The 14,977-nt window shown below is 57.1% G+C and overlaps 1 protein-coding gene across 1 annotated transcript in view; it reads left to right on the plus strand.

Annotated features, from left to right (window-relative positions):
• Window positions 1-785: 785 nt before the first annotated feature.
• Window positions 786-14,977, plus strand: part of CTCFL (CCCTC-binding factor like) — a 37,078-nt gene continuing 22,886 nt past the window's right edge. The window contains exons 1-7 of the mRNA XM_070421377.1: window positions 786-1,322; window positions 2,217-2,435; window positions 3,701-3,863; window positions 4,405-4,538; window positions 6,891-7,011; window positions 7,569-7,718; window positions 8,060-8,220. Of these exons, the coding sequence (XP_070277478.1) occupies window positions 786-1,322; window positions 2,217-2,435; window positions 3,701-3,863; window positions 4,405-4,538; window positions 6,891-7,011; window positions 7,569-7,718; window positions 8,060-8,220 (1,485 nt within the window). The remainder of the gene's footprint in view (window positions 1,323-2,216; window positions 2,436-3,700; window positions 3,864-4,404; window positions 4,539-6,890; window positions 7,012-7,568; window positions 7,719-8,059; window positions 8,221-14,977) is intronic.

Below are 14,977 nucleotides of genomic sequence, written 5' to 3' on the forward strand. Positions count from 1 at the left end.
CCCGCACCTCCAGGTCTCAGGTCCCGCCCTCCACCACCCCCCTCAGCAGTCGCCCCGCTCCCTGGCTCCGCCCCTTGCACGCCAGCACCCCACCCCCACCCCCTGCTCTTCCGCCTTGCGCCTGCGCACACAGCAGTCCTCCATCCTAGATCCTCCTTGATCCTGGAGCCTAAGCCGCACCTGCGCTGGCAGCGCCTGCAGCCCCCAGTCCAGGCGGAACCGGCGGAGAAGGCGGGCCAGCACCAAGGCCACGCCTCCCGGGCTGGGGACACACCCAGGGGCCAGGCGCCGACCCCCTGCAAAGCACGTGCTGCTCCGCTGGCGGGCAGGTGCGTGAGGCGGCGGGAAGGCGGGAAGGCGGGAAGGAGGGCTGGGCGGTGTGGAGGGGCCGGGCCGGGGAGGGGCCGGGAGTGGGGGTGCGCATGCTCCGTCTGCCAAGTGGGTGTGGGCTCAAGACTCCAGGCCCAAGGCCCGGGTGGGTCAAATGGTGCTCAGTCTGGAACTGTGCAATGGTGGAAAGCTTGCTCAGGCCACCTTGCTTGTCCTAGGTCGTGCATTCGCTGAAAACCTGCTCAAGCCCAAATCTGTCGGTTCTAGAATGTGCTGAACAAATGCCTGCTTTAGCCTATCCTGCTGAGGCTCAGCCCCTCCTAGGCCTCTACTGAGTCAGCTTAGTCCTGACTCCTGTGAGGCTAAAGCCTCTGAGGTCAGCCGCAAAGCCTGCTGGGGCCAAACCTCGGTGTGCCCACAGAGTGCTTGCTTCTTTCTCAAACAGGCCAGTCAAAATGGCAAGGACGGAGGTCTCGGGCCCTTCCAGGCAATTCACCAAAATCAAAGAGCTAGAATCGGTACCAGAAAAGGCCCAGGAGGAGGAGCAGGAGGGTGTCGTGCGCAGAGCGAAGGAGCCCCCAAACCCCAGGGGAGTGGAGGCCGAGTGCACCTATGGGGCTCTCCTGACCCAGATCTCCGAGGGAGAGCAGGAGCTGGTGCCCGCCGCCGTGGAGGACGACGGGAGGCACATCCTGACCCTCCAGGCGGTGTACCCCACCTTCGAAGACGGGGAGCTGCAGGAGGTCGGCTGTCAGATGCCACAGCACCAAGAAGGGGGGCCGGGGATGATGCCGCAGGCGGGCAGCGCGTTGCCCTCGCTGCTGTGGGTGCGGGAGGGGGCCCGGCAGAGCCTGCACCAGTGCGTGACCATCAGCATCCAGGACGAGCTGTACTCGCTGCAGGCGATGGAGCCCATGCAGCTCCAGGTCCTGCAGGACAGCGTGGCCCTGGCCCCTGAGGACAGTCCGTGTGCGGAGAGCCCGCCCGAAAGCGCTGGACTGATTAAGGTACGGCTGGTTTTAAAAAACGGACCCCTCACGTGGAGTTTTACAAAACAAACTGTTTTTTAGGTTGCCTTTTGTGCCGTATTATGTATGGACAAATGAACCACACTAAAATAATTCCCAGAAAAATCCTGGAGACCACGTGCTCTTTTTAAGAGTTTAAAGAGTTCCACCGCCCTAACTGGTTTGGCTCAGTCAATAGAGCACGGCCTGCGGACTGAAGGGTCCCAGGTTCGATTCCGGTCAAGGGCATATACCTTGGTTGTGGGCACATCCCCAGTAGGGGGTGTGCAGGAGGCAGCTGATTGAGGTTTCTCTTTCTTTGATGTTTCTAATTCTCTACCCCTCTTCCTTCCACTCTGTAAAAAAATCAATAAAATATATATTTTTTTAAAAAAGAGTTCCACCAATTAGAATACTATGAGGTGACACTGTGCAGTCTTTTTTAAAATAGTGTTGTTTTGCCCTGACCGGTTTGGCTCAGTGGATAGAGCGTCGGCCTGCGGACTGAAGGGTCCCAGGTTCAATTCCGGTCAAGGGCATGTACATGGTTGCAGGCACGTCCCCAGTAGGGAGTGTGCAGGAGGCAGCTGATGGATGTTTCTCCTTCATCGATGTTTCTAGCTCTCTATCCCTCTCCTTTCGTCTCTGTAAAAAAATCAATAAAATATATATTTTTAAAAATAAAATAGTGTTGTTTTACCACCAAAACTCCTTGATGCTTAATAATTACGCTTAAGCATGCTGGTTGCCATGGACAACCTTATGTGCTACTTTAGTTTTCTTTTTCGTTATGTATTCCTTGGTGTCATCAAGGCAAAGCGTTGAGTCGGGTTGTGATTTACGTGTCGTTTTGTCTGAACGCTCGTTTTTATTTACTAGCTTGAGGACAGTCCGGAGGAGGACCCGCTGCCAGCTGAAGGAGGCGTCCAGCAAGCGCAAGACGAGTTCTTTCTTCTGGAAGCAACGCGGGAACAGGAAGTTGTTCTGGCAATTTCAAACTTAAACGCGCAAGAAACAGAAGATCATCTTGCTTCTAGTCAGCCACCTGTTGAAACAGCCAGCTCTCCAAAAACTCAACAGAAGACCAAGGGTAGGCGGGTTCATGGTGTGACAGACCCTGCATAAAACTGGCTGCTGTTGAAGTTTTAAGTGGTTGACTTTTGGCTGCTCTCAGAATGTCAGGAAGTGGGAGAAATGTTAAACTGATGTTGTATACTGTGCATCAGAGCCAAGCGTTTTGCATTTTGCACACAAATGTTTTAAAAGCATAGAAAATGCTCCTGCAAAGTGCTGTGCATGTCCATAGAATGTTGGGCTTTGATCCACTCCCCAGTGTGCAGCCGCTCCCTGTCCAGGAGGAGTGATGTGGAGAAGGCAGCAGAGGCGCCTCTGGGGTAGAGGAAGGTGAGGTGAGGTGAGGCCAGGAAAGAACTAGGAAACCACTCAGTGGGGACCACCTGTCCAGGCAGCAGGAAGTGGCCTGTGGGTGTGGCTTCATAACGAAGCTGGATGGTGCTCAAAGAGGGAGATCAGGCGAGATTAGGAAGGACCTTGAAGTTATGTTAAAACTGAGGTTGAGCCCTGGTGTGATTCAGTGGTTAGAGCACCCACCTGTGCACTGAGGGTCTCTGGTTCGATTCCCGGTCAAGAGCACATGTACCTTGGCTGAAGATTTGATCCCCAGACCCAGTGGGAGGCATCCAATCGAAGTGTTTCTCTCACATCAATGTTTCTCTCCCTCTCTCTCTTTCTCTCTCTCTCTTCCCCTCCTTTCTCCCTTTCTCTCTAAAAATCAATGGAAAAAAATACCCTTGGGTGAGGATTAACAACAAATTAAAAAAACTGAGATTAAATCTTGGCAGCCCACAGGATGAATTTGACCTTCGAAATTATTTGTTTGGCTTTTTAAAAAAATAATTTCTTACTTGTTTAAATTAAGAGTTCACCCTCCAAATCTCAAATTTTACCTCATTTTTTTAAAGTCCTATTTGGCAACACTTGGCTCTGTTTCCTTGCTCCTGCAGCAGGTGGCTGGGCTGGGAAGTGACTTGGTTTAGAAAGTCACACTGCCACCACGGCCGGTGGTCCAGGTCACTCGATTAGCAGTTCCGCCGCTGGTTCCCGTCGGCTGTTGAATTTGCAACCCTCGCTATATAGTAGTTTCTCATATATTTCAAACAAGAGATTGTGCCCCCAAAATCTCAATTCCCAGCTCATTTCGGGTTTTTAACGTATTCACAAGTGTGTGCACTCACGGCCACTGTCTAACCCCAGCGTACCTTCATCACCCCCAAGAGAAAAAACTGGAACACAAAGAGGTGTTACAGAAGCATCAACTGTGTCTCCTTCCCGCAGGCAGAGAGCAGGCCTTCCACTGCGATCTGTGCATGTTCACCACGGCCAGGGTGGCGAGCTTAAACCGTCACGTGAAAACCCACACCAACGAGAGGCCGCACGAGTGTCACCTGTGCCTGAAAGCCTTCCGCACGGCCACCCTCCTTCGGAACCACATCAACACCCACACAGGTGACCGCTGAGCAGGACGCGGCCCTGAGTGACGCGTGTGAAGGCGTTAAGAAGGCGCATGCAACCTGTTCTATGTTAAGATAACGTGTTGCTTTAGACCAGGGGTGGGCAAACTTTTTGACTCGAGGGCCACAATGGGTTCTTAAACTGGACCGGAGGGCCGGAACAAAAGCATGGATGGAGTGTTTGTGTGAACTAATATAAATTCAAAGTAAACATCATTACATAAAAGGGTACGGTTTTTTTTTTTTTTTTTTTTAGTTTTATTCATTTCAAACGGGCCGGATCCGGCCCGCGGGCCATAGTTTGCCCACGGCTGCTTTAGACTTATAGTTTTGTCTTGTTTTCTGCCATTTCAGTTAACAACACTGACGTTACAAGGATTTTTCTCGCCTCTGCCTGGCCTGTGTAAGGTTTACAGAGCAAGCCTCTTCGTCACATGTAATGCATGTGGAGGCTGAGTGTAACTCAGACGTTACACATTTCTAAGGAAACTTGTGGTGAAATCTTGCTGAACAGGATAAACTGTGTGGTTTTACAGGAACCAGGCCGCACAAGTGTGGTGACTGTGACATGGCATTTGTCACCAGCGGAGAGCTCATCCGGCACAGACGGTACAGACACACTCACGAGAAGCCGTTTAAGTGTTCCACGTGCAAGTATGCGAGCGTAGAAGTAAGTTCACACGTGTGCTTAAAGCTTCGTGGCGTCTTATTAGGAAGTTGCTGTAAATTATGTTACATTAAACTAACAGCAGAATCCCTTACAAAAGAGGTTTTATTAAAGATATTATTCATACACAGTCTATGCAGGAAATAATAGTCATTCAATTTTCTAAATTGAAAATAGAAAATTGGATTTCTTTTTGCTTTGATTACCTGTTAGCAAAAGCAATATATAAAAGTGTACAAATTACAAATAGAACTGCGTGAGGTGCTTGGGAAATAAATCTCAAATTATGCTCAAAGCTCTCCCTCGTATGTTAGGGAGCGCTCAGGTCCACAGACGCAAATGTATCCGCTCCACACAGACCCCAGATCCAGGCTGCAGGGTGGCTGACACTTTTGCCTCAGTGGCTCTTGGTCAGATACAAAGCGACTTGCTTGAAGGTTTAAACATACCATCCGCTGATACTACAGAGAAACCGAGTGTTTCAAACTTCAGTCATGTGTCCCGGTCATATCAACTAGATCCTTTCATTTAGACCAGGGGTCCTCAAACTTTTTAAACAGGGGGTCAGTTCACTGTCCCTCAGACCGTCGGAGGGCCGGACTATAGTTTAAAAAACAACTAGTCAGCTGCTAAGCAACAGGCAGCGGCGGCAAAAACACCCGGCGGGCCGGATAAATGTTTTCGGCGGGCCGCATGTGGCCCGCGGGCCGTAGTTTGAGGACCCCTGATTTAGACCTTCTAGCAGGCTCAGCCGCCCGCTGGATGAGACGAACGAACGTGACCATTGCTTTCACTGTCTATTCTACGAGGAATTTTTAAGGACTCCACTGTCTGTCGGGACACCTGTGGGACCTGGTTTTGAGCCCAGTTGGGACAGGATACTGCACTCCGGAAGGGAACTAAGTTAAAGGGCACGACTAACGTTGAAAGAGGGGAATGATGCAACCTCGTTTCACACACGAGGGAATTTCACGGACAGGGTCAGACTCTGATTCCAAGAATTTTTTTCTGCTCTTACTATTTTTGAAAGTTCTTTCCCATCCGAGTTAAAGGTTGTCACTTTAGTTTGAAAACACAAAAATGAAAGTTTCAAAGAACAAGGCCATCTAAGACGCTGGAGCCTGGAGTGGACTTCGGTTGGTGTCCTGAGGGTTCTGAGTGCAAACATGGAGGTGCACTGAGACCCTCGTCCGGAGCCCGCCGTCTGCATGCAGCCTGTGGACTGGCCGGCCTGGCACGCGTGACCCCGTTTTATGAAGTTTCCAAGTCTTGCCATACTGGTCTGCTTTAAGCGGGGCGTCCTGAGCTCCCCGCACCCCCACGCCATTTCTCACACAGACGCCGGCAGGAATGCATCACGCTGGGGTGCCCAAGACATCCTGTGAAAGCTCTGAGCGCCCCCTCCCACACCCTCCCCTGCGAAGCCATCCGGAGGAGCTTGACACATAGCTGCCTTTGATCATCACAGCCCTTCATCAAATCTTTCATGCTATCATCTTAAAAATTCTTTTTGTTTCACTTTCTGATTTACTTGAAGACATCTACTTTTCATCTGAAAAAAAAACAAAAAACTAATGCTTTTGGTTTAGATCTAAGTCTTCATTTGTTCTTGAATGTTCTTCGGGCTTATGTGTGCATGTCACTTATTAGGGAATGAGACCCAGAGACCACAGGCAGGGCATGCGGGCTCTCTGACTTCCGTCACCCCTGCCCTGGTTCTGGGGGGTAACAGAACCATCAGGCAAAAGTGATCAAATGGGAGGTAATGGGCGGTTTGCCTTCTCACTGGTTGCCTGGGGTACGTAATTAATCAAATTAGAATGTACGTTCTTCCACTTAAAAGTGACTCATTGTAAAGAAACTCCAGGCACATGGCACCATCTCTGATGGCCACGTGGGCCCCACAGAACCTGAGAAGGGCCTCAGACAGGTGTCTGCCTCTCAGAGAGCGACTGTTTCAAAATCCTCCTGTTACTTATGCAAACGAAAGCGCCCTGCTCTGTGCTTCTGCGTCGCGGCCTAAACTTTGCCGCCCGAGTGTAAGCGGCCTTGGAAATGGAAATCAATCCCGTGTGGCACCGAGTGGCCAGCTTGCAGTGTTCCCTGTAGAACGTGAAGTTGAATCTGAGAGTCTCTGGAAACTACTGCTGGTTGCTCCCGAAGGATCTTAAACGCACGTCAAATGAAAAACAGTCATTCGCAACAGAAGGTAACAAGTAATGACCTCTTCGTGTTTCTCAGGGTGCCAAGTATGGTCTGAGGTTAAAATGTCAATCTCTCTCTATAATGCTGATAGATTGGATCTGAAATTCTCTGGTTTCTCTTGCAAACAAGTACCTTCCATGTGTTTACTAGGCAAGTAAGTTGAAGCGCCACATCCGGTCACACACGGGGGAGCGTCCCTACCAGTGCCACCTCTGCAGCTACGCCAGCAAGGACACCCACAAGCTGAAACGACACATGAGGACACACTCAGGTAAGAGGGGCTCACGCTGAAGGCCACGTCTCAGTTCAGAAGTGAGCTGGTAAGCCTTACTCTTCAGGTTCGAGCGTCAGGGTGAGTGTCTCCGCGCCTTCTAGGCCTGGGGACTCGCGCTGTGCCTTTGCGTTTATGTGGCGTCCAGGAGCCCACGTAAGCCCTGTGCTGTCACGCCGCTGTGACAAGGAAGACATCATCAAGCATTTGCTGCCATTGGTTGTTCAGGATTTAAAAGTCAGCTCCTTAACGCATCCTCAACCCGGAAGCGCGTAAAACAGAGCGCTGGTCCCAGCGTGCACGTACTTTATATTGCGTTGTAGAAGCAATATGTTCACATGTGCTTCTCAGCTCCTTACACCGAGGATGGGAACTAGATGGCAGCCTGGGCTCGACTTGGGAATTTTGTACTAATTGGGGGTGGACATAGGAGGAAGGGGTTGAAGAAGGGGCCCAGGGAACAAAAGACAAGCTTTCAGCCCCAGTGTCCTTTGGGGAGGATGAGGCGTGCGGGGTGAGGCCCCCCTGCCAGGGTCGTCTTTGTCGTCACCCTGCAGGGGAGAAGCCCTACGAGTGCCACGTGTGCCACGCGCGCTTCACCCAGAGCGGCACCATGAAAATACACATCGTGCAGAAGCACAGCGAGAACGTCCCCAAGTACCAGTGTCCGCACTGCGCCGCGCTCATCGCCAGGAAGAGCGACCTGCGTGAGTGTTTGAGTTGCTGAACTTCTTTCTGCAGGGGAACCTGTGGAGCCCTGGGCCTGATGCCAGGGAGGCAGCTGGGCTGCAGGAACTAGTCTGGGAACTTGTATTTTTTCCAGAAGTCCTGTGGTGCCCTCTGGTGGCTGGTTTGCATGAGTGCAGCCTCGTGGTATTTTGGTTGTGAGAAGGAAAGGATGCTCCTGGCATCTAGTGGGCAGAGGCCAGGGATGCTGCTAAAGGTCCTGCACCCTCCCTGTGCTAATAGTGCTGCGTGAGGAACCCTGGCTTAGAGCAGCCTCACAGGAAATAACGCCCCCAAATGTAATGTCCTGTAACGGTTTTAGGGGTCCATATACGCAACCTGCACACTTACAAAGCCACAGGGATGGAGTGCTGCTACTGTCCTGCTGTCTTCCACGACCGCTATGGCCTCCTTCAGCACCAGAAAACTCATAGGAGCGAGAAGAAGTTCAAGTGTGAGCACTGCAGCTACACCTGCAAGCAGGTACCGAGGTTCAGTCGGTTTGGGGACGCGGTGGGAGGCCGTGGGCGATGGGAGAATGGAGGGCTGGAGTGGAGTTTTCTGTCACTTTGAAAATGCTGAAAAAAGTCACGCTTTTATAAAAAGGCTCTTGAAAATAACCAGAAGGCAGCCATGAGCCAATAAATTAAAGCAACAGTTCCTAAGTATGTTTCATAGGCCCCTAGAGGTCCTTGAAACCAATCAGGGCCATGAGAGCAAACTTGTTATTGTTAACTAGAGGCCCAGTGAATGAAAATTCATGCCCTGGGGGGGCTCCCCTCAGCCCGGCCTGCCCCCTTTCACCGTCCGGGAGCCCTCAGGGGCGGGAGGTGACCCAGCGATCAGGGGAAAGCGACGCCCCCATCACACCTCTGCTGCTGCCACTGCCAGCAGCACAAGCCTCGGCCGGCCCTGCGGGGCTGAAGGTACTGGGGGCTCCAGAGGCAGGCACGTGGAGCAGCCAGGTCTGCCTGGGGGTGGGCCCAGCCTTGCCATGTGCCTGCCGCCCCAGCAGGGCTGGGCACTGCCATCTTATGGTTGTGGATGCTGCCATCTTTGAGGGCATGACAGTTAATTAGCATATTCCCTCCTTATTGGCTGTGGGTGCCGCCATTTTTGCAATGGTGTGAGGGTTAATTAGCATATCACCTCCTTATTGGCTGTGGGTGCCGCCATCTTTGTGATGGTGTGAGGGTCAATTAGCATATTCCCTCTTTCTTAGATAGGGTTGTCCTGGCCAGGTGGATCGGATGGTTGGAGTGTCGTCCCTACACCACAAAGGCTGTGGGTTTGATTCCTGGTCAAAGTGCATATGGGAAGCAACCGATCGATGTTTCTCTCTTTCCTTCTCCCTCTCCCTCTCCCTTTCCTTCTCTCTCTCCCTCTCTTTCTTCCTCTCCATTCCTCTCTCTCTAAAAATCAATAGAAACATATCCTTGGCTAAGGATTTTTAAAAATATTGTCCTTAAATAATGAATTAATGCCAATATGCCCTTTGCTGTGTGGCATTGGCCCTGGTTGTGCAGGAGCCGTGGAGGTGCCTCAGTACAAAGCAAAGCAGTGCCCATCACCTTTGTGCACGGGAAGCAGAAATAAAGGGCCGTGTTACTCACTAATGTCCTTGGGGAAGCAGCAGAGCTAGGAACTGTATTCCGTCTGCACCCTGACTGCTCCGGTGGCGAGCTGAGGGTCGGGAGGAAGCATGTCCCGCTCTGAGGCAGGACAGCGTATGGGGGACAGCGTCTGGGGGACAGTGCCTGTGGGGACAGTGTCTGTGGGGACAGCGTCTGGGGGACAGCGTCTGGGGGACAGTGCCTGTGGGGACAGTGCCTGGGGGACAGTGTCTGGGGGACAGTGCCTGTGGGGACAGTGTCTGGGGGACAGTGCCTGTGGGGACAGTGTCTGTGGGGACAGCGTCTGGGGGACAGTGCCTGTGGGGACAGTGCCTGTGGGGACAGTGCCTGGGGGACAGCGTCTGGGTGACAGTGCCTGTGGGGACAGCGTCTGGGGAACAGTGCCTGTGGGGACAGTGTCTGTGGGGACAGTGTCTGGGGGACAGTGCCTGTGGGGACAGCGTCTGGGGGACAGTGTCTGTGGGGACAGTGTCTGTGGGGACAGTGTCTGGGGGACAGTGCCTGTGGGGACAGTGTCTGTGGGGACAGTGCCTGTGGGGACAGTGTCTGGGGGACAGTGCCTGTGGGGACAGTGCCTGTGGGGACAGTGCCTGGGGGACAGTGTCTGGGGGACAGTGCCTGTGGGGACAGTGTCTGGGGGACAGTGCCTGTGGGTACAGTGCCTGTGGGGACAGTGTCTGGGGGACAGTGCCTGTGGGGACAGTGCCTGTGGGGACAGTGTCTGGGGGACAGTGCCTGTGGGGACAGTGCCTGTGGGGACAGTGCCTGGGGGACAGTGCCTGTGGGGACAGCGTCTGGGGGACAGTGCCTGTGGGACAGTGCCTGTGGGGACAGCGTCTGGGTGACAGTGCCTGTGGGGACAGCGTCTGGGGGACAGTGCCTGTGGGGACAGTGTCTGTGGGGACAGTGGCTGTGGGGACAGTGTCTGTGGGGACAGTGCCTGTGGGGACAGCGTCTGGGTGACAGTGCCTGTGGGGACAGTGCCTGGGGGACAGTGCCTGTGGGGACAGTGCCTGTGGGGACAGTGTCTGGGGGACAGTGCCTGTGGGGACAGTGCCTGTGGGGACAGTGTCTGGGGGACAGTGCCTGTGGGGACAGTGCCTGTGGGGACAGTGCCTGGGGGACAGTGCCTGTGGGGACAGTGCCTGTGGGGACAGTGTCTGGGGGACAGTGCCTGTGGGGACAGTGCCTGTGGGGACAGTGTCTGGGGGACAGTGCCTGTGGGGACAGCGTCTGGGTGACAGTGCCTGTGGGGACAGCGTCTGGGGGACAGTGCCTGTGGGGACAGTGCCTGTGGGGACAGTGTCTGGGGGACAGTGCCTGTGGGGACAGTGCCTGTGGGGACAGTGCCTGTGGGGACAGTGTCTGGGGGACACTGCCTGTGGGGACAGTGCCTGTGGGGACAGTGCCTGTGGGGACAGTGTCTGGGGGACAGTGCCTGGGGGACAGTGCCTGTGGGGACAGTGCCTGTGGGGACAGTGTCTGGGGGACAGTGCCTGTGGGGACAGTGTCTGGGGGACAGTGCCTGGGGGACAGTGCCTGTGGGGACAGTGCCTGTGGGGACAGTGTCTGGGGGACAGTGCCTGTGGGGACAGTGCCTGTGGGGACAGTGTCTGGGGGACAGTGCCTGTGGGGACAGTGCCTGGGGGACAGTGTCTGGGGGACAGTGCCTGGGGGACAGTGCCTGTGGGGACACTGCCTGTGGGGACAGTGTCTGGGGGACAGTGCCTGTGGGGACAGTGCCTGTGGGGACAGTGTCTGGGGGACAGTGTCTGGGGGACACTGCCTGTGGGGACAGTGCCTGGGGGACAGTGCCTGGGGGACAGTGCCTGTGGGGACAGTGCCTGTGGGGACAGTGTCTGGGGGACACTGCCTGTGGGGACAGTGCCTGGGGGACAGTGTCTGGGGGACAGTGCCTGTGGGGACAGTGCCTGTGGGGACAGTGCCTGGGGGACAGTGCCTGTGGGGACAGTGCCTGTGGGGACAGTGCCTGGGGGACAGTGCCTGTGGGGACAGTGCCTGTGGGGACACTGCCTGTGGGGACAGTGCCTGTGGGGACAGCGTCTGGGGGACAGTGTCTGGGGGACAGTGCCTGTGGGGACAGTGTCTGGGGGACAGTGCCTGTGGGGACAGTGCCTGTGGGGACAGTGCCTGTGGGGACAGTGCCTGTGGGGACAGCGTCTGGGGGACAGTGTCTGGGGGACAGTGCCTGTGGGGACAGTGTCTGGGGGACAGTGCCTGTGGGGACAGTGCCTGTGGGGACAGTGTCTGGGGGACAGTGCCTGTGGGGACAGTGCCTGTGGGGACAGTGCCTGTGGGGACAGTGTCTGGGGGACAGTGCCTGTGGGGACACTGCCTGTGGGGACAGTGCCTGGGGGACAGTGCCTGTGGGGACAGTGTCTGGGGGACAGTGCCTGTGGGGACAGTGCCTGTGGGGACAGTGCCTGTGGGGACAGTGTCTGGGGGACAGTGCCTGTGGGGACAGTGCCTGTGGGGACAGTGCCTGTGGGGACACTGCCTGTGGGGACAGTGTCTGGGGGACAGTGCCTGTGGGGACAGTGTCTGGGGGACAGTGCCTGTGGGGACAGTGCCTGTGGGGACAGTGCCTGTGGGGACAGTGTCTGGGGGACAGTGCCTGTGGGGACAGTGTCTGGGGGACAGTGCCTGTGGGGACAGTGCCTGTGGGGACAGTGTCTGGGGGACAGTGCCTGTGGGGACACTGCCTGTGGGGACAGTGTCTGGGGGACAGTGCCTGTGGGGACACTGCCTGTGGGGACAGTGCCTGTGGGGACAGTGCCTGTGGGGACAGTGTCTGGGGGACAGTGCCTGTGGGGACAGTGCCTGTGGGGACAGTGCCTGTGGGGACAGTGTCTGGGGGACAGTGTCTGGGGGACAGTGCCTGTGGGGACAGTGTCTGGGGGACAGTGCCTGTGGGGACAGTGCCTGTGGGGACAGTGCCTGTGGGGACAGTGTCTGGGGGACAGTGCCTGGGGTACAGTGCCTGTGGGGACAGTGTCTGGGGGACAGTGCCTGTGGGGACAGTGCCTGTGGGGACAGTGCCTGTGGGGACAGTGTCTGGGGGACAGTGTCTGGGGGACAGTGCCTGTGGGGACAGTGTCTGGGGGACAGTGCCTGTGGGGACAGTGCCTGTGGGGACAGTGCCTGTGGGGACAGTGTCTGGGGGACAGTGTCTGGGGGACACTGCCTGTGGGGACAGTGCCTGGGGGACAGTGTCTGGGGGACAGTGCCTGTGGGGACAGTGCCTGTGGGGACAGTGTCTGGGGGACAGTGTCTGGGGGACACTGCCTGTGGGGACAGTGCCTGGGGGACAGTGTCTGGGGGACAGTGCCTGTGGGGACAGTCCCTGTGGGGACAGTGCCTGTGGGGACAGTGCCTGTGGGGACAGTGTCTGGGGGACAGTGCCTGTGGGGACAGTGCCTGTGGGGACAGTGCCTGGGGGACAGTGCCTGTGGGGACAGTGTCTGGGGGACAGTGCCTGTGGGGACAGTGTCTGGGGGACAGTGCCTGTGGGGACAGTGTCTGGGGGGATAGTGTCTGGGGGACAGTGCCTGGGGGACAGTGCCTGTGGGGACAGTGTCTGGGGGACAGTGCCTGTGGGGACAGTGCCTGTGGGGACAGTGCCTGTGGGGACAGCGTCTGGGGGACAGTGCCTGTGGGGACAGTGCCTGTGGGGACACTGCCTGTGGGGACAGTGCCTGGGGGACAGTGCCTGTGGGGACAGTGTCTGGGGGACAGTGCCTGTGGGGACACTGCCTGTGGGGACAGTGCCTGTGGGGACAGTGTCTGGGGGACAGTGTCTGGGGGACAGTGCCTGTGGGGACAGTGCCTGTGGGGACAGTGCCTGTGGGGACACTGCCTGTGGGGACAGTGCCTGTGGGGACAGTGCCTGGGGGACAGTGTCTGGGGGACAGTGCCTGTGGGGACAGTGTCTGGGGGACAGTGCCTGGGGGACAGTGTCTGGGGGACAGTGCCTGTGGGGACAGTGTCTGGGGGACAGTGCCTGTGGGGACAGTGCCTGTGGGGACAGTGCCTGGGGGACAGTGCCTGGGGGACAGTGTCTGGGGGACAGTGCCTGTGGGGACAGTGCCTGTGGGGACAGTGCCTGGGGGACAGTGCCTGGGGGACAGTGTCTGGGGGACAGTGCCTGTGGGGACAGTGTCTGGGGGACAGTGCCTGTGGGGACAGTGCCTGTGGGGACAGTGTCTGGGGGACAGTGCCTGTGGGGACAGTGTCTGGGGGACAGTGCCTGGGGGACAGTGCCTGGGGGACAGTGCCTGGGGGACAGTGTCTGGGGGACAGTGGTGTGGGGACACTGCCTGTGGGGACAGTGTCTGGGGGACAGTGTCTGGGGGACAGTGCCTGTGGGGACAGTGTCTGGGGGACAGTGCCTGTGGGGACAGTGTCTGGGGGACAGTGCCTGTGGGGACAGTGCCTGTGGGGACAGTGCCTGGGGGACAGTGTCTGGGGGACAGTGCCTGTGGGGACAGTGTCTGGGGGACAGTGCCTGTGGGGACAGTGCCTGGGGGACAGTGCCTGTGGGGACAGTGTCTGGGGGACAGTGCCTGTGGGGACAGTGTCTGGGGGACAGTGCCTGTGGGGACAGTGCCTGTGGGGACAGTGTCTGGGGGACAGTGCCTGTGGGGACAGTGTCTGGGGGACAGTGCCTGTGGGGACAGTGCCTGTGGGGACAGTGTCTGGGGGACAGTGCCTGTGGGGACAGCGTCTGGGGGAGGTGCCTGTGGGGACAGCGTCTGGGGGACAGCGTCTGGGGGACAGTGCCTGTGGGGACAGTGTCTGGGGGACAGTGCCTGTGGGGACAGTGTCTGGGGGACAGTGCCTGTGGGGACAGTGTCTGGGGGACAGTGCCTGTGGGGACAGTGCTTGTGGGGACAGTGCCTGTGGGACAGTGCCTGTGGGGACAGTGCCTGTGGGGACAGTGTCTGGGGGACAGTGCCTGTGGGGACAGTGTCTGGGGGACAGTGTCTGTGGGGACAGTGTCTGGGGGACAGCGTCTGGGGGACAGTGCCTGTGGGGACAGTGTCTGGGGGACAGTGTCTGTGGGGACAGTGACTGGGGGACAGCGTCTGGGGGACAGTGCCTGTGGGGACAGTGTCTGGGGGACAGTGCCTGTGGGGACAGTGACTGGGGGACAGCGTCTGGGGGACAGTGCCTGTGGGGACAGTGCCTGTGGGGACAGTGCCTGTGGGGACAGTGTCTGGGGGACAGTGCCTGTGGGGACAGTGCCTGTGGGGACAGTGTCTGGGGGACAGTGCCTGTGGGGACAGTGTCTGGGGGACAGCGTCTGGGGGACAGTGTCTGGGGGACAGTGCCTGTGGGGACAGTGCCTGTGGGGACAGTGTCTGGGGGACAGTGCCTGTGGGGACAGTGCCTGTGGGGACAGTGCCTGGGGGACAGTGTCTGGGGGACAGTGCCTGTGGGGACACTGCCTGTGGGGACAGTGTCTGGGGGACAGTGCCTGTGGGGACAGTGTCTGGGGGACAGTGCCTGTGGGGACAGTGCCTGGGGGACAGTGTCTGGGGGACAGTGCCTGTGGGGACAGCGTCTGGGGGACAGTGCCTGTGGGG

Source organism: Myotis yumanensis, unplaced genomic scaffold, assembly GCF_028538775.1.
Source record: "Myotis yumanensis isolate MYYU_CA2020_CCGP unplaced genomic scaffold, mMyoYum1.0.hap1 SCAF_7, whole genome shotgun sequence".
Classification (NCBI taxonomy): domain Eukaryota; kingdom Metazoa; phylum Chordata; class Mammalia; order Chiroptera; family Vespertilionidae; genus Myotis; species Myotis yumanensis.